The sequence below is a fragment of the Pituophis catenifer genome, unplaced genomic scaffold (assembly GCF_029215685.1).
Source record: "Pituophis catenifer annectens isolate HBS135680 unplaced genomic scaffold, rPitCat1.0.hap2 SCAF_3, whole genome shotgun sequence".
NCBI classification, from domain to species: domain Eukaryota; kingdom Metazoa; phylum Chordata; class Lepidosauria; order Squamata; family Colubridae; genus Pituophis; species Pituophis catenifer.
Window position 1 is genome coordinate 202,083,741 of NW_027256883.1, and position 19,434 is coordinate 202,103,174.

Sequence of the window (19,434 nt, forward strand, 5' to 3'; positions counted from 1 at the left end):
TTTGTATCCATTTCTATGAATTAAAACACTTCTTGCGGTTTACAATGTTAGTTGTACAAATTAAATTTTTTCACCATTCTTCAAAGGTTTCAGAAAAGGTTATCACTATAGAAGTGCAAACATTCCCAATTTCCCTTCTTTTTAAGTCCTCAACCAATCTATCAATGATAATGAATCATCACCATAATGACTGGCATGGTGTTACTTTCTTCAAATGCTCATGTGGTCGTGGTTGAAATATTCAATTTTTATTTCATCAATCCAAGCCATTTCTTTCCAAAAGGTTTCAAATTTATCAACATTTTCTTTTGCAAAATTTAGTTGCAGAATTTGGGAAGGAAACCAGATCTCTCTCCCATACAGATCACTGTTGGTGATCCATGGTGCAACTAATCTATTGAATTTATAAACTGGATGCAAAAAACCTGTGCATTCAAATTGGGGGGGGGGGAATCATTTTAATTCCAAGCAAGCATGATAATTTATGTGATCATTGAATTTTTCTTTCACCGAATGTTTCCTGATTTTTAATAATATTTTTCTACCACAAAGGACTCAAACATCTTCTGTAGTGACCTTGTTATGTTATTCAAAACAGGCATTAAACTAAAAAAAACCCTTTTTAATAAGTTAGACTTATTAAAAGCTAGACTGCTTAATTCCTTGAAGAGTTATTTTATTACTGCTTGATAAAACAAATCACTAAAATCATTTGCATTAAGTTTCATTTATTGGCATGGTTCATTTATATATATACATGGCGGTTTCATAAAATGGGAAGCAGCTGTCCATAAGCATACCAACGAGTTGTCATTTTTCCTTTTAGAGAATGGGTTCTGTAAAGACAGGTAAATATACAGTAAGAATTTAAAATAGCACAGAATGTGAATTAAAATTGACAGCTTGAGAACTAATACAGTGGTGGGTTTCAAAATTTTTTACTACTGGTTCTGTGGATGTGGCTTGGTGGGCGTGGCACGGCTTGGTAGACATGGCATGGCGGGCATGGCAGGGGAAGGATACTGAAAAATCTCCTTTCTCACCCCACTCCAGGGGAAGGATACTGAAAAATCCCCATTTCCTCCCAATCAGCTGGGTCCTGGGAGGCAGAGAATAGATGGGGGCAGGGACAGTCAGAATTTTTACTACCGGTTCTCTGAACTACCCAAAATTTCCACTACTGATTCTCCAGAACTGGTTAGAACCTGCTGAAACCCACCTCTGAACTAATATCAATGTACCAGTCCCTGTATTTTTTAAGTATTATCCAATTAAATTATTCCATTGCATCAATGAGCTAATATACAAAAGGTTAGAACCTAAAAACACTGAAATTATTTCCATATCTTTGAATCTGCATCTCTCTTTGTTGTACATATTTGCTGTAGCAATTTTCTCCACAGAAGTCACTTTAAATGCCCATTGTTTTCAGCACTGGGGAACTACTGCTATAATGAAGCTGAATGAGGAAACAGATCTAGGATAAGGAATTGTGGAAAGCTGTTGGATAAGGCAGAACTGCATACAGCTTCTTTATATCTTAGCATGCCAGCTATTTCTAGTGCTGGAATTTCCACTTCAGTTGACTTTTGCATACAGAAGAAAAGCACAATCCTCCTGGCCATTGTCTGAGATGGCAAAATCCACTGGAATAGCCTAACAGCAGAATCAGTAAAATGGTTTCTGCACACCCAGCTCTGTTCCTTACAACCATATCCACTTAGAAACCATCCTTCTCCCTCACAGAGAGACATTGAGTGGCGTACTAATAAAATGTTCAAAACATAAAAACTGAATATAAAATTTTAAAGCAAGTCAAGAATAAAGTTTAACATTAAAAGTTAAATAAAAGGTGGGGGACGGGGACCGAGGACAGCCTTCCAAACTCTATCCAGCCCCACAGTTATGCACCTTGCTGGAAGCACCAAGCAAAATAGCAGAGCCAGCTGGCCTTTAAATGTTTTCAGAAGGCTGGGAAAGTGGGAATCAGTCTCACCTCCGGCGGGAATGGGGGGAGAATGTGGAGAGAATGTTCCAAAGGACAGAGCAATAGCAGAGAAGGCTCTCTTTCTATATCCCAGCAGTTGGAATTCTTTGCCTGTCTGGATGAAATGGGCTGATGTAAGGGGCAAAGACAGCTCACTAGGTTAATTATAGGCAATCCTAAAATATTGTACATTTCTTGCTAGAACTTTGAACGAAGTCTCGTGATTCAGCAAAAACCGATTAGTAATAACCAATTAAATCACAATTTTTTATGGCTGCATGGATAATCTGCATTACATAAGACAAGATTCAGTTTAATGCTGTAACATTGTATACAGATCTGAGGGAAACAGAAATCTCTAGAACCTCTTTACTTACTTTTGTCATTCCTTTTTGGGTTTTATAATTTTTACATTGCTTCCAGCTGTTTTCTCTGCCTCTGCTTTAAACTGAGGTTTTAGGGCTGCTCTTACTGCTTTTGCACAGATCTGAGAGTAGCGGATGTAGCTGCAAGAAAAATAAATATGGGTCAAAAGAATATCAATCTCCTGAAGTTAACAACTGTGGAAAATTAGAACAGCACCCTGGAAAAGTCATAAATGACTTCTAATAAAATGGAAGCTGGGCCTTTTTGTGAAGCTGAGCCATCATAGTGGCTCAGACATTTATTCAGAGGCACAATCTGAAGGTGATACATTAAACTGAAAAGCAGCTATTGACAACTCTATATGCTCTATAAATGTTAACCCCGTTAAAGCCCTCTAAATTGGCAGCCTTCAGATCTTCAGGGGTTACTGGTTACCCTCACAACTGTCTACAGATGATCATGGGTCATTTTCTGTCTTTCATACCCTTAATGCAATATTACCTATCTTTTTCTCAGCCTGCCTTGAAGAAGTATTTTGCAAACTAAATGGGCAAAAGATGGAATAAAAATCAATGGCGCCTATTTAAATCACTTAAGATTTGCAAATGATGTTGTTCTCAAAAGATCCAGAAGAGCTACAAAGATACATTCTAAAATTGAACAGCGTGTTAAATATGGTTGGTAGGCATTCGGCAAGTTAAGCATAATTTTCAAAAACAACCTCCCCCTATGCCTGTAGAGAAATATTTTCGATCAGTGTGTGCTACCTGCTCTACCTATGCCAGTGGAATACTAACTTCACAATTGATACAAAACTTAGAGTGGTGCAAAGAGTCATGGAAAGATACATCTTGGGCATCCCAAAACAAGATAGAAAGACCTGGTCATGGATTAAACAACAAACAAAAGTATATGATATCATCAAGAGAATAAAAGAATTAAAATTGAAATGGGCTGGTCACATAGCAAGAAGCACTGTTGGCAGGTGGACCATATTGCAGCACTGGTCAAAAGGGCCCAGCAGAGATTATACTACCTGAGACTTCTCAGGAAACAACAACTGAATGAAAAACTGCTGGTGACCTTTTATCGCTGCACCACAGAGAGTATTTTAATTTACTGCACCTGTGTATGGTTTGCCAATTCTACTGTATAGTGTAACACTAATGCAGTATCAGAGGTTTTCAATTCAATTTTATAGAATGTGAAGAATGTGTGTTTTTGATTTATTTTTATAGTTTTCTTACGTATGATGTACACTGAAGATGGCATTTAATTTCGTTGTACAAGGTGCAATGATAATAAACTAAACTAAACCAAATCAAGGCAGTCTAGAATGGATCCCCACTTGATTAAAAGCATCCATGAAAGAGAGCTAAAACAAGATGGACTGACAAGATCAGCAAGTATTGCCAGCCCAATTGGCAAAAGAAAGCTCAGGATCATATTGGTTGGAAACATGCAGAAGAGGCCTTCATCCTGCAGTGGATAGACAATGGATAAAATGATAGCAATAGCAACAGCGCTTATAGACTTACAGTGAGCGGAGGTGGCGCAGTGATTAGAGTGCAGTACTGCAGGCTACTTCAGGCGACTGCTAGCTGCAGTTCAGCAGTTCAAATCTCACCCATCTCCTTCCACTAATGACTGTATGACTGTAACTTTGTTGCTTGTATCCTTACGATTTATATTGACCATTTCCTAATACGATTTGACTGCTTATTTGTACTCTATGGCTATCATTAAGTGTTGTACCCTGATTCTTGACGAAAATGTCTTTTCTTTTATGTACAATGAGAGCATTTGCACCAAGACAAATTCCTTGTGTGTCCAATCATTCTTGGCCCATTCCCCATTCCCTATATTCTATTCTATTCCTATCGTTAAGTCTTGTACCTTATGATTCTTGATGAATGTATCTTTCCTTTTATGTACACCGAGAGCGTATGCACCAAGACAAATTCCTTGTGTGTCCAATCACACTTGGCCAATAAAGAATTCAATCCAATTCCAATTCCAATTCCAATTCCAATTCTATTCTATTCTACCAGGCTCAAGGTTGACTCAGCCTTCCATCCTTCCGAGGTGGGTAAAATGAGGACCCAGATGGCTGGGGGCAATAGGCTGACTCTGTAAACCCCTTAGAGAGGGCTGTAAAAGCACTATGAGGCGGTATATAAGTCTAAGTGCTATTGCTATATACCATTTCACAGTGTTTTACAGCCCTCTCTAAGCGGTTTACAGAGTCAGCCTATTGCCCCCAATAATCTGCGTCCTCATCCTTGATAGATGAGAGATATCTTCGTTTGGGAATGGAGTTTTATTGGTTTTTTCACCCTTCCTTTTCTGCATTAAAAGGATTTAATTTGCAAGATGGAGAGGAACTAGGGAAGCTTTGCTAGCGCTTCCCATCTAAGGCGCCCCGAAGACCAGGAGGCCGGCGGCTTCACAAGACCAGCCGGGGGGGAGTGTATTCTGGGTGCGCGGAGGTCGGGGCTGCCCCTTCAGCCACCCACCTACCTACCTACCTGAGCCCAGCTTGCCTCCAGTAAGACATGGTGACGGCTGCTTGCTTGAGGAAATCGCCCGCCCGATGCCGCAAGGTCGCCCAGTCATACAGCGGAAGGCGGCTTTGCCGGAGTCTAAACCCGGAAACGCGCTAAAAGACCCGGAAATGAAAACTAAGTCGACCAATCAAAACTCACGTCCTATCGATGCCCCCGTACGATTGACGGGTTTATTTCCCTATCCATCTCGTTCTATTTAAGGGAGGAGTTAACCCGTCCGCGATAACCAATCAAAGCTCGGGCCTTCTAACGGTACGGCTATTTTCATTGGTTGCGTGGTTTGATGAGCGTGAAACCTATCCTCTGGATCAGGGGTCTCCAACCTCGGGCACTTTAAGACTTGTGGACTTCAACTCCCAGAATTCCCCAGCCAGCATGCCTGGCTAGGGAATTCTGGGAGTTGAAGTCCACAAGTCTTAAAGTGCCCGAGGTTGGAGACCCCTGCTCTCTGGATGACTCGCAGAATGTCACCCACGTGGTCTAACACCCTCTTTGGGGATCGCAGCGCCGCAGAATTTGGAAAATCGGAGTTGTTTTTTTGGGGGGGAGGGGAAGCTTCGTTTCTTTATTGTTGGGGTTGCAATGATTTAATTTTTTTATCGTGTTTTATATCTTTCATTAATCAAAGTTATCTAATTTCTACACCACCCATCTTTATCTGAGCAACAGGCTGGGCTGTTTAGAAATAAAAAAGCATACCTCGATGTAGAAAACATAATTAAAAAGCCATTAAAAACGAAGTTAAAATTGCAGGTTAAAAAGTTAAGAGGCGGAGGGAGTGCCCTCAACCCACCAATCACTCCCCAGATTTTGCATATTATTTTAGACCCATCTGCCAACTTGGCAGAACCAGGTCTTGACGCCCTACTAGGAGAGATGGAGCCACTATAGAAGGGAGGGCATCACTGAATTAGCTTTAAATTATCCCATAAATTCTTAAAGCACGTTTCGAAAAATGCGAGGGTTTCTTAGTTTTTCTACCCAGCCTTTATTATTTTTAATGAATCAAAACGGCGAATGTCCCCTAATATTCCTTCTATTTCTTTCACAGCACCAGCTCAGTGGGTGAATTGGGAGGAGAGAGATTGTCCTTGGTGTCTATGGCGGCTTGGTTGTTTGCATGCAGACGTTTCGTTAACCGACCAGTGTTAGCCGAAGTGACTGGCCCAGCCACCTTTCAAAAGCCAAGATTGGGTTCCATGTAGTATTTTCCTCACTGGTGATGGAAAATTGGGACTGCACTATGTAATTAATTGTGCAGTGCTGATTAGCACATTTTCCCCATTTCTGTATGCAAGTAGTCCTCCACTTACAACAGTTCGCTTAGTGACCGAAGTTATAACAATACTGAAAAGTGACATATGACCATTTTTCACACTTATGACCATCGCAGCTTCACCATGGTCATGTGATTTACATTTGGATGCTTGGTAACTGGTTCATATTTATGATGGTTACAATGTCCCGGGATCATGTGATTATCTTCCGACAAGCAAAGTCAGTTGCTTAACAACCCTGATTCGCTTAATAACTGGCAAAAAGTCGTAAAATGGGGCAACACTCACTAAACAAATTTCTCACTTAGCAACATAAATTTTGGGCTCAATTGTGGTCGTAAGTTGAAGACTACCTGTAATCCTCACTGACCTAAACTGAGGGCTCTCATCTTGTTTTGGTGGTGACCAGTGATCCCTGCATATCTTAATTAAAAAAACAACTCCATTGCTCTGCTTTTCATTTCAGTGCAGCTGCCTTTTTTCCCCATGACAACAGAATAACTACCATGGGATCCTAGTAGATATATCTATGCCTGAACATTGTTTGACTTATAGCAGTGCTTCCCAAACCTGGGTAAATTATCCAAAATTGGGTAAAAGTGTTTTTTTTTCCTTTGGAAAACAGTACAGCAGTCCATTACCCACTCCTAACGGGCAAATTGACTTTTTAAAATTGCAATTTAAATAATGTTTAAATTAAATAATAAATAATTTAATCAAGTGTTTTGCCTACATTGGGTAAAAAAAAAGCTGATAATTGGTTCTGGATAGTAAACAAATTGGGAAACACTGATTTAGATTGACAAGGTATTCTGTCAAACCTCCTCTCTGTGTAGCAGAAAATACGTCTCCAAAGCTACTCTATCCTCCAGATTTAAGAAAATTGTATAATCGTTGAATTATAAACTTGGATGGAACCAGAAAACCTCTGCAGGATTCAGGAAAATTAAATTAACAACAAGAGGTGGGACATGCAGTCACTCCAGATGTAGAAAATGCACAATTGTAGGTAAACTGTTCCACTATTGTCCAGATCTTTCTGTAAGGATATTTTTACCTATTTAAATAAAATGTAGGTACCTGGAACGTATATCCATTATTTCTGATGTTAGTTTTTCTGGTAATATTTTCTCTATAGCACACTGATACATCTCTTCCCTCAGTTTTCTTCACTTTGAAATTCAATTCAAATTCCAAATTAAGAGCCAGTTTGGTTAAGGTGGTAGACTAAAAACTGGGGGGACTGAGAAAACTGGGTTTTACAGATAGTCCTAGACCTATAACCTGTGAGATTGGAATTTCTCTCAGTCTCTTAGATGAAAGTGCCTTACAGGGATACTGTGATGGTGAAAATAGGAGGGAGTATTATGCATACTGTCCTGGGTTGCACAAAATGAAATTGGCCTATAAATCCAATTAATCAACAGGGCTAGGGATTAAAATGTATATCTGAGCCCATACAATGACTATTAATTTGTTACAGGTTAGTGTGTTTATGTTGCTTTTAATTATTGTTAACTGCCCAGAGGCATAAACCTGAGATGTGTGGTCATATAAACTGAAAGAGTGAATGAGTAAATCAATGAATACTCAATGAAGAGCCATTAATATAGATTCTCAGAATGTGAGTAGCCAGCCAGTTGTGGACCTATCATATGGAGCTAAACAAACTACACTTTAATGTCCCTAATGGGGACATTAAATGGATTAGGAAAAAAAAAATCAGAAAAGGGATGATTGGGAAAAACAAAGAAAAGCAATAGTCATATATACATAATTCAAAATAAAAAGTAAACTGAATATATGTAGAATTTCGGCAAAGAGTGGCCACAGGATGCTACTTTGACTTTCTTAAATATATTAGGGTTCCTGGCCAAGACAAAACCCCCACCCCACCCTTTGAGTCAGCATGTTTCTATTGTCTCAATGAGACCTTCTCCCCATTCACCATGGTCAACCATGGTCTGCTGCCATTCATCACTCAAGGAGGAGTATTTGACTTACTGAATTAAAACAGAGATTAGAGTATCAAACATTAACCTTTTTTAATAACATTGTCTCTATAAAATGTTTTTGCAGTTTTTAAAAATGAAAAAGACAAAACATAACCCAGTAGAAAAATATTTAACATTTAAATGCATTGGTAAATGTTTGCAATCACACCTCACCACACAAGAATCAGTACCTTCTACTGAAATGTTAACTTTTAAAACTAGCTTCAGGTCCATATTATAGTATTTACAGACATCCTTAAGAAAATATTCCATGCTAAGCACCACAGATGAGAGTATTAAAGGAATCAGAATTCAGAAATTAAGATATGTCTACAACTCATTAGTTCTTGTCATTTATGACAGATACCAGAGTTCTACTAGTGTCCTGCTCATCAAAGATACTTACATTTGACATTGTACCTGTATCACAGACATAAAAGCCTTTTGGGTTTTCCAGTTTTTGAATATATAAATACTCCCCTGTGAAGAAAGGACTATTTTGATATTGGAAGGGAACTATTCTTTTACTTATGGAATTTAGATATATTTGTTCTGAAGTACCTAGACTTCTGTATATAGAAAGTTGGGCAGTATGGATATATAGCAAAGAACAAAACAACAAAGAGAAACAACAAAGTACAATTTAAGAGACTTCGGTTGTCTGGAGTACATAAATCATGATTATGCATTTTAAAAGGGAGGAGCAATTTCTACCTATGCATGTAGCTATTATACAATTTCTGATTCTTAGAAAATGTGGGACCAAAATGATTAAGTTCAACAAGTTGCATTGTTCAACAATTTAACTATCTTTACCAAGTAAAGACTTTGAAAAACTGAAATTGTAAGCCACTTTTAGTTCATATCTAATTATATAGCATGCAATTTCTGTCACGTTCAGAATAGTTTTCAAAACGGTGGAGCTTCTGTAAACATGAATGTTAAATATCAAACTTCTCAGGTTAGCAAATGGTAACTTTCATGAAAACAGCCTATAAAAAAGCACTTTAGATCCTATTTCAAGTAATAGCGTTTGTTCTTCAAAGCTAAACCCTGTAACAAACTGCTCAAAATCTTGTGCCCAGAATATAATCTGCAAACACATGAACTGTCTTGAATGCCTGCATTCCAGTTTAAGGAATGTACAATTCAACAAAAAGCCATGCGTGTTACCTTCAGGTAGAGATTTAGGCAAGTTCTCTCCAAAATTTTAATTTAAAAATCTAAACTACAGATCTATTTTTTAAATAGGTATAAGAATAAATATTTCCAGCTTTGAGGAAGCTTGAGAGTGTTCCTTTCAAATTGTCAGGCCTAACAACTTGGTGTAGCTTCTATACTATTCTTCCACAAAGGCGGCTGCTGCTATTGGAGATCTCATATTTCCTCTTGCTGAAGAAGTGAATTCTTCTATTTCAGCATTAAGTTTGCTGATGACCCATTCCAATGCTTCACGTCCCTGTGAAGACACACATTCTTTATTGAAACAAGTCCAAGTATCTCAGAGATCATAGTAATTTACAGAAATGAGACTGATCATAAATATTAATTACATTGGTACTACTTTAAAATTTTAGAATTTTAGGTTAAAGGGTGTAAAGCAGGGGTGTCAAACTCAAGGCCCTGGGGCCAGTTCCAGCCCATGGGGTACTTAGATCTGGTCCTTGGGGCTGCCCTGGAAACAGTGAAGGATCGGCCCATGGTGCTTCTGCCAGTGAAAACGGACTCCCTAGCTCTGTTTTCAACTGCCATGGCCTCCTGCAACCCTCTGCCAGAAAAAACGATTTCGCTGGCAGAGGCACTGTGGGCTGGTCCTTTGTTTCCAGGATGGGCCAATGGGCCAGATCTAAGCACCGTGGGCCAGATCTGGTCCCTGAGTTTGACACCCCTGATCTATATGATCAATATTGCTATCTTTTCAATTCTTGTAAACATTGATTAAATGGCTAAAAGTGATTATCAAAATAGATTCACAGTAAAAAAAATCTGTTGCAGGATCCAATCTGGGTTGGTCATTGGGATCAGAGGTGTAATCTTCTGAGCTGGAGCCCATCCTCAGGGAACTTCTCTCTCATCACATTCCGGTAGAGAGAGGTTCCCTGAGGATAAGCTCCAGCACGAGTCCAAAAGCTTGAAGACTAAACCTCTGGTCCCAATGACTGACCCAGATTGGTCCTGCAAGATTATCCAGAGACACATGTTTACTTTCGTTTGTGAAAAAAATCTGTTTTAATCCCACAAGTAAATTACTTTTATTTAGTTTCCCTATTAACAAAAAAATCATTCAGGGTATCCTTAAGTGTGAAGTAGGTAATATTCATAAAATATAACACAGCCATTAATAATCTCATATTTTCATTCCATCCCAACTCATCCACTATTATCTCCTGTCTTCTCAAAATAAGTTGGCAATACATACTTTTTTGGCATTAGAAGAAATTGTGTTTTCCATTAGTCCTTCTAAGTAACTGCTGAGACTAACTCCTTTTACACAGATAGTTGCTTCTTGAGTCAAAATAGTTCTATGGAAAAATACAACAATAGTTTATCAATTTATTTCTCAAACAGTAATCAATAAGTAATTGTTCATGTCTATAAAAAACATATTACAACCACCAATCAATTTCCACAGGGATAGAGTGTTCACAGATACATTAAGCTAGTACCGCCTGCTACCACCAATAGCCTCCCACCGACCAGTACGCTCCCATAGAGAGGGGCTCCTCCGGGTGCCGTCGGCCAAACAATGTCGACTGGCGGCCCCCAGGGGGAGAGCCTTCTCTGTGGGGGCACCTACTATCTGGAACGAGCTCCCCCCCGAGATACGGAGGATTCCGGATCTGCGCACCTTCCGTCGCACGCTTAAGACGTTTCTATTCCAGCAAGCCGGCCTGACTTAAACTTCTCCGTTTTTAAATGGGAATTTTAAATTCGGTTTTAAATTATTGGGGTTTTAAATATGGTTCAGCCAAATTTATTTAATTTGTTTTATCTCTATTTTAAATTTTGTATTTATATGTTTTATTTTTATGGCTGTTCACCGCCCTGAGTCCTTCGGGAGTAGGGCGGTATACAAATTCAATAATAAAAATAAAATAAATAATACCGTGTTTCCCCGAAAAGAAGACCCTGTCTTATATTTTTTTGAACCCTGAAATAAGCGCTTGGCCTTATTGCCATGTGCTCAAAAGCCCGACTGGGTTTATTATCAGGGGATGTCTTGTCTTATTTTGAGGGAAACAGGGTAGGGAATGGGCAACCAACAATCTCAGAATTGCTTTAAACCCTAAGTTGTGGGTATGCATTTCTGTGTTTGCATGGATGGCTCTTGGAATTCCTTCTGACAAAGATGACTGAAAAGGGATCTGTTTTCTGCCATAATAATATATAGCACGGATAGTGCTTGACTTATAACCATTCGTTTAATGACTGTTTGAAGTCACAATGTCACTGAAAAATGATTTATGACTGTTTTTCACACTTACAAGAGCCATGGTGGCGCAGTGGTTAGAATGCAATACTGCAGGCTAATTCTGCCAACTGCCAGGGGTTTGATTCTGACTGGCTCAAGGTTGACTCAGCCTTCCATCTTTCTGTGGGTGGTAAAATGAGGACCCAGATTGTTGGAGGCAATGTGCTGACTGTAAACCGCTTAGAGAGGGCTATAAAGCACTATGAAGCGCTATATCTATATAAGTCTAAGTGCTATCGTTACAACCATTGCAACATCCACATGGTCACGTAATCAAAATTCAGGTGAATCACTGCACCTGGCATGTACTTATGATGGTTGCAGTGTTCTGGGGTCATGTGATTTCCTTTTGCGACCTTCTGAAAAGCAGTCAATAGGGAAGCCAGATTTACTTAATAACCGTGATACTAACAACAGGTGCAGTGATTCACTTAAGAATTGTGGCAAGAAAGGTTGTAAAATTGGGCAAAACTCACTTAACAACCGAAATTTTGGACTCAACTGTGGTCTTAAGCCAACTATATGTCTGCATATGCCTCAATATATATGCTACGTATGCCATTATTGAAAAAGAAAGGGAAACATCAAGATATCCTCCGAACACATCCTTATGTTTGAATTTTGGAAATGTGTCTGACCCAATCCTCTGCACAAATGTTAAATGAGGCCTCAGTCACAAAATAGCCAACCCAACAGAAGCATACAACACGAGGGTCAGGATCACAGATAAATCCTCAAAGCATTATTTAGGCTCACAAGGCCCTCAAAATGAACTAAATGTATGGTTTTTAATATGACCATAAAAGAAAAAAAATTAAACAATTGGAAATTAATCATAATTAACCATATTTAAGTAGAATGTCATATATAGTTGGGCTGGGATGGCTGCAGCTTTGCACCACACGGTAGCACAGCCCCAGCTACTGCATGGCCTGCACCAGACATGGGTCTCCCCCACCCTGCATGGCCTGCACCAGGGTCTCCCCCACCCTCTGATGCTCCCCAGCACTCTGCTTAGTGAACAAAGCAGTCATGTGGATGCCTTGACTTATGACCAAAATTCTGGTCCCAATTATAGTTGTAAATCAAGGATTACTTATCAGTGAAAATCATATTTGGGGATAAAATTTCTTTTCAGTATTCACAAATATCAAATAGGTTATTACTGTTGTAAAGTGGCACTTCACATTTGTTTAAGTTTGAATTAATTTACCATAGATTATATCTGTTGCATTTAGTTTTTTATTATTGGTCCAACAATGTTGAGCAGTATTTTAATTATTTTTAAACAATCTACTGTGATTTGCTGAAGTATTTCATACAATAAAGATAAATAGAGGAAAATTATGAAAATAACATTACTTACTTTTCTGGCTCTTGAGGATGTGGCTTATAAATTAGTCTCTCATCTACTGACACCAGATTGGTAAATGAAATCTACAAGAAATTTAATGTAAGCTTCAGCATTAAAAAATAATCCAGTGAACACAATTAACTTGTGAGAGCATAATTTAATAAGCATAGATTACATTGGCTTCCTCAGATACAGATTTCATTGTACTTTTTCATAAGACTACGATACACAAATGCATTATGATCTATAGCTATAATAATAAAGTAATCCATTTCACTTGGGAAGATACCATTTTAGAAAAGACGGTCAATTTTACAAAGTACAAAACAGATATTTCCTGAGAAAAATCTGAAATTCTAAGGACTTCAGAAGGAGAAGCACACAGTATCTTTCTAGTATTCTGCCACCTCTGAAGAGATACTTGGAAGTATGACTTACAGGAATTAAGTCTACTTGAAATGTTTAAGTTCATTTGTGTAATACTTACATTAATAGACTTGAGCTCCATTATTTTCTCAACTGGGTCAACTACAGAGTGCTCTTGAACATAGGTTCTCATTCTACAAGCACCAATAAGCTAGAAGATAAATACAGCATTAGCTGCATTGTGACATAAGCATAGCATCAAAAGCTGAATTACATTATGCTGTTTCGGGGGCATGAAATAAAAGAAGAAACAATCCAGAATTTTTGCACCGAGTTCACCTTCCATAAAGGTTGTTTTAAAATACAAATGGGATTTTCCTGCTTCTCTACCCTGATTTAACTGAACCTCTTTCAAGCCAAGTATGTGCATCAAATGTATACACTACATCCTTAATACTTGTACAAAATTCAATCCTCCATTTACAACTATGACATGCTCTAGGTATGTATGTACCCACAATGGAAGAATTTCTGAAAGGAAGACTCAATGGGTCATGAGTTGTCTAGTATAGATATAAATGCATAGAAAAATATAACATTTCTTTCTCAACTTATAAAACTTTTCTGCATTTAAATTGACATTTGTATAAAATGTCAGTTTTGTATAAAAACTGTCCTTATACTTAGTGTATACTTAGTATTTCTGAGGGAAAAAATGAACAATAAAGCAATTCAACTTGCTGTAACATGCAGTTGTTTATGATGTAACAAGCACAATGGATTCATTCATCAGCTATAAGGAGCTGTTGCACAATCCAATGTACCAGTCACCTTTATTATAAAAAACCCTAAATGAATATGCAATAGTAACTTTCTGTGAGAATTTGGTCTATTCAAATTCTGTACACTACACTCCATAACAGAAACACTATTTCTGTTATGGAAATATCCACCTTTTGTATCTTAAGTAACAGAAATTCTAAAGAAAATGTAATGCAATATGCTACAATTGTGGACTATATACTATATTTTGTAAAACCAAAGTCACATGACATACATTCAAAGAGAACTGTTGAAAGCCTTAACTCTTGGTATGGCACTTACTGATTTTACAATGGATGGCATTCCCCATTCTGTACTCAGCAGCCGGTGGCTATGTAATTTTCCATTAGTATCAACATGCCGGTCCAAAACATCAACTCCAACTACGCTGGGATTCATGGGATTGGGGTATTTCTGCATAGCAGCTGTAGTAACAGTCTTCCAGGGGTGACTATAAAGCGAAAACAAAAACACACCTTTCATTAGGCTACATGATGCATGGATGGGCAACCAGCGACTAGTATGTTGTTTGTTCCTGATGGGTCAATTTTTTTTAAAAAAAATATCAACCCTCCCCAACATAGTCTGACAACAAGCCATATGTTTTTTGGTGCGTGTGTATATGTTATTAAGCCCCCAGGAAGCTTAAGTACTTTGCTTATAATCATTTCAAAGCAAAATAAAAAATGTTTAAAAGGTTATCCCAAAGGTGCTTTTTCAAAAGGCAAATGGACAATTTGTGGGCCATATGCAGCCCTGGAGAGCGAGTAATGCAGCCCCGTAAGACAATGAAAAATATTAAAAATAAAGCAAGTTTCTTATTTATATACATTAACTATATATATTATAAGCAGCTCAGGACAATTCCTATTTATTCAATGTGGCCCAGGAACGCCAACCATGATCTCAAGGTACATGTTTTCCAGATATACATGAGGTTCCCCAAAATTTGGACAATTCCCAACCTACTGCTTTTTTGAAGGACCTTAAAGACCTAGCTTTCCCCCAGGCCTTTGGAGAGGCTGACCGATGCCCCTTTCTTCTTGTTCCCCTCTGGGTTTATTTGCTTTGCCATTATTGTTCTTTTGTCTTATGCCATTTTTATGAGGGGTTTTGTATTTTTTTTTTTAATGTTTTTAACAATTGTAAACTCCCAAGAGTTGCTGGGAATTGGGTGGCATATAAATTTAACAATATAATTTCTGGAAAAGGTACGGGGAAGAGTAAAATATTAAGCATTGAAGTTTAATCTTAACAAAAGACTTTGGGAAAATGACAGTTCTCTTCAAATACCTGAAAGGTTCCACAGTTAAGGACTGTCCTTTATTATTCCAGACAGCTGGTCAGGGAATAAAGATCTTAACAGTGGAAGAAAGTTTTTGGTTGAAAGTTTAGAAAAAGCTTCGTAAGAACAATCCAACACCTGCTGAGGATGGCAGGTTATGCTCAGGCAGAGCCATTTGGCAAGATGCTTTCTTTTGGATTCTAGCACTGGCAAGGGGTTAGTTTTACAGTGGCCTAAAGGAATCCTTTCAAACCTATACACCTACATACACACACACACACATAAGGTAATACTGTAATTCCCCAGGACAATGCCTTTGTCACAATCACGCTGTAAACAAAAACACAACTGAAAGCTAAATCCTAGCATTGTACTATATAATTCCTGCTTCTGAAAAACAGCTAAGCTCATCTCTTCTGCTTTTGCTCCTTTTTCCCCCCTTTCCCTTTACCAATCACAGGGTTTATAATCAAGCACACTGTACCTTTCATCATTTGTCCTTAAGGCCAGGACAGAGGGAAGGAAAGAGAGAGAAAAACTACAGATAGTCCTCAGATTTACACAGTTCATTTAGTAACTGTTCAAAGTTACAACGGCACTGAAAAAGTGCCTTATGACCATTTTTCACACTTATGTCCACGTGAACCAAATGCTGAATGCTTGGCACTTGGCTCATATTTATGACAGTTGCAGTCTCCCAAGGATCATGTGATCCCCTTTTGGTGGACTTTCTGACAAAGCAATGGGGAGGGGGGGGGAAGGAGGAAAGCCAGATTCACTTAACCACCGTGTTACTCACTCAGCAACTACCGCAATTCTCTTAAACCACTGTGGCAAGGAAGGTCATAAAAGCGGAGCAAAATTCGCTTAACAAACAGCGACAGAATCACTGATATAGCTTAGCCAACAGAAACCTTGCAGGCTCCATTGCAGTCACAAGTCGAGGACCGGCTTGCACTGCTCTCTCCAAAAGAAGCACCCTTTGGGAAAGAGAGGCAGCGAAGGTCGGCAGTTTGGCGGTTCGAATCCCTAGTAGAGGTCTCCTGCGTGAGCAGGGGGGTGGACTAGATGACCTCCAAGGTCCCTTCCAATTCTGTAACTGTTTTGCTCAGCCTTCTCGGCCTCCCCAAAGACAGGTGCGGTGTCCCCCCCCCCCAGGGGAGACCTCCAAGGGGAGACCTCGAGGATGAAAAGGAGCCGAGGGGCTGCACGGCTCCAAGCAGATGATGGGTGGCTTTGACACCGGCGACCCCCCGTCACCCGGCCTGGGAGGATGATGGGCCCTGTAGTCCTTCGCCCTGGGGGACGCCCGCACCTTCTCCGCCAAGGTCAGCCCTGGAGGATTTCCCCGCGCTGAGAGATATATGGACGAATGAATGAAGGCCGCAGAAGGAGAAGGAGAAGGCTCTCCCCGGGGGTCGAAGGACCGTCCAAGCGTTCATTATTCCCCCGCCCGGAGGGAATGGGAGCCTCCGTTACCCTGGTGACGCCCCCCCACCCCCGCGAGGAACCGTCGCTCCTCAGACGCCTCGGCCACTCACTCGAAGGTGTGCTCCGAGGTCCAGATCTTCATCGTGAAGGGCGGCGGTGCTTCCTCGCAACCCTCTGGGGAGACGCCGCCTTCGCCAGCCCGCCGACACCGACCAGGAACTCGCGGCGAGGTAGCGTTGCCGAAGAAGCCGGGCGAGGCGGAGACCCAAAGGCGCCTGCGCGGTTAGCGCGAGGCGCGGCTGCAGAAGAGTGGGTGGGGCCAAGCCTCCGGGAGGCCTCGGATAGGGCGGCTGACTATTGAGGGCCGGTGACGTCAGAACTGAAATCAACGTTCCTTTTTTTTTTTCCCCACCCGGCCCGCTGAAGGCCGCCCGACTGCGCCTGCGCGAAAAGGTAACGGTCTGGTTTAAACTTGGGTAGAGCCTCTTGGGGTTGTGGAGAGGGAAGATGTGCGGCGTCCCTTCCTCCCCATCTATGGAGATTCTCAGTCATCCATGTCATGGTTGTCCCAAAGGTGCTTTTTTTAAGAGGCTGGTTTTTGGTTTTTCTTTGAAGACGTTTCCCACCATCTAGTCAGAGCTGAAGAAGCTTCTTGGATGAGAAGCGAAACATCTTTAAAGAAACCATTGCTTAACGCATTGTAAGCCGCCCTGAGTCTCCGGAGAAGGAGAAGGGCGGCATATAAATCAAATTAAAATAAAAAATAAAATAAATAAAAACCAGAAAGTCCAATTACCTCTTGAAAAAGCATCTTTGGGACTTCCTCCCCATCGTTTGGAATAGACTAGAGTAGACTAGACTAGACTAGACTAGACTAGACTAGACTAGACTAGACTAGACTAGACTAGAATAGAATAGAATAGAATAGAATAGAATAGAATAGAATAGAATAGAATAGAATTCTTTATTGGCCAAGTGTAATTGGATACACAAGGAATTTGTCTTGGATGTATCTGCTCTCCGTGTACATAAGGAGAATAAAATACATTCATCAAGAATAAAAAGATACAAAAAAGATAGTCAAGGTTACTAATAAGCTATCAAATCGTACTTGGAAACAAATAAAAACTATATAATTGAAAGGTACAAGCAACATGGTTATAGTAATAAGTGGGAAGAAATAGATACTAGTAAGGAAGAGAAGAATAATAGTAATAAAGTCTTAGTAAATTATTTGACAGTGTTGAGGGAATTAGTTGTTAAGCAGAGTGATGGCGTTCGGGGAAAAAACTGTCCTTGTGTCTAGTTGTTTTGGTGTGCAGTGCCCTATATCGTCATTTTGAGGGTAGTAATTGAAACAATTTATGTCCAGGATGTGAGGGGTCTGTAGATATTTTCACAGCCCTCTTTTTGAGTCGTGCAGTATACAGGTCCTCAGTGGAAAGCAGGTTGGTAGCAATTGTTTTTTCTGCAGTTCTGCCCTTCCATTATCATCGTGGATTGATCATTTAAGTTTCAGGAGAAAAAAACTTTGAAGGTAAGATCTCTAGGAGAGCAGAACGGGTTACTTATGGAAGCTATGGAGCTTTGGATTTGTTTAAGAGGCTGAACAGACACTCCTCATGGCTGATTTGATTTTCTTAAACATTTATTTGTTAGATGCGTTATAAAATGTGTGTATCAATGCATGTGTAAAAATGATCACAAATATATTAAAAATCAGTGCTAAAAATTAAATATTAAAATGAAAATATATCAACCTCAGGCATGGAGAGAGAGAGTATATCCACCTCAGTAATGCAGTCATCTGACCATATGTCCAGTTCCCTGAGACTCACAGGCCTGATGATATAACCAGGTCTTGAGGATTTCCAGAACATTAGCAGAGATGGAACTCACATAACTTTGGATAGGGGAAGAATGTTCCACAAGGAGGGTGCCTGAGTTTCGAGGAAACACTGGGACTCGCCAAAATACATCTAACAGATGTAATAGATAATATCATTTTTTAAAATGCTAATAGAGTAATGAAGCCTGACTTTCCTGGCCAGCACCTTGAATTGAACCGGGAAGCAAAGCGACAAGCAATTCCCTCAACACTGTCAAACTATTCACTAAGTCTACATTACTATTAATCTTCTCATCGTTCCTATCACCCCACTTATGACTGTATGAATGTAATCTTGTTGCTGGTATCCTTAAGATTTATATTGACTGTTTTCTAATATGATTTGATTGCTTATTTGTACCCTATGACTATCATTAAGTGTTGTACCTTATGATTCTTGACAAATGTATCTTTTCTTTTATGTACACTGAGAGCGTATGCACCAAGACAAATTCCTTGTGTGTCCAATCACACTTGGCCAATAAAGAATTCTATTCTATTCTATTCTATTCTATTCTATTCTATTCTATTCTATTCTATTCTATTCTATTCTATTCTATTCTATTCTATTCTATTCTATTCCCATTCTTACATTTCCATGCTGCCTTACTACTAAAGGCTGACA

General features: G+C 39.5%; 2 protein-coding genes across 2 annotated transcripts; both read right to left on the minus strand.

Moving 5' to 3' along the window:
* Nucleotides 1–711: 711 nt before the first annotated feature.
* On the minus strand, nt 712–5,023 carry ATP5F1E (ATP synthase F1 subunit epsilon). The gene is made up of 3 exons (XM_070940094.1): nt 4,882–5,023; nt 2,365–2,493; nt 712–836 (listed from the first exon to the last, which is right to left on the minus strand). The coding sequence occupies exons 1-2, from the start codon at nt 4,908–4,910 to the stop codon at nt 2,370–2,372; spliced, it is 153 nt and encodes a 50-aa protein (XP_070796195.1). The 5' UTR covers nt 4,911–5,023; the 3' UTR covers nt 712–836; nt 2,365–2,369.
* Nucleotides 5,024–8,223: 3,200 nt separating this feature from the next.
* Nucleotides 8,224–17,150, minus strand: PRELID3B (PRELI domain containing 3B). The gene is made up of 6 exons (XM_070940096.1): nt 17,032–17,150; nt 14,488–14,656; nt 13,505–13,594; nt 13,030–13,100; nt 10,611–10,713; nt 8,224–9,650 (listed from the first exon to the last, which is right to left on the minus strand). Exons 1-6 carry the CDS (start codon nt 17,061–17,063, stop codon nt 9,531–9,533), a joined length of 585 nt encoding a protein of 194 aa, XP_070796197.1. The 5' UTR covers nt 17,064–17,150; the 3' UTR covers nt 8,224–9,530.
* Nucleotides 17,151–19,434: the final 2,284 nt, after the last annotated feature.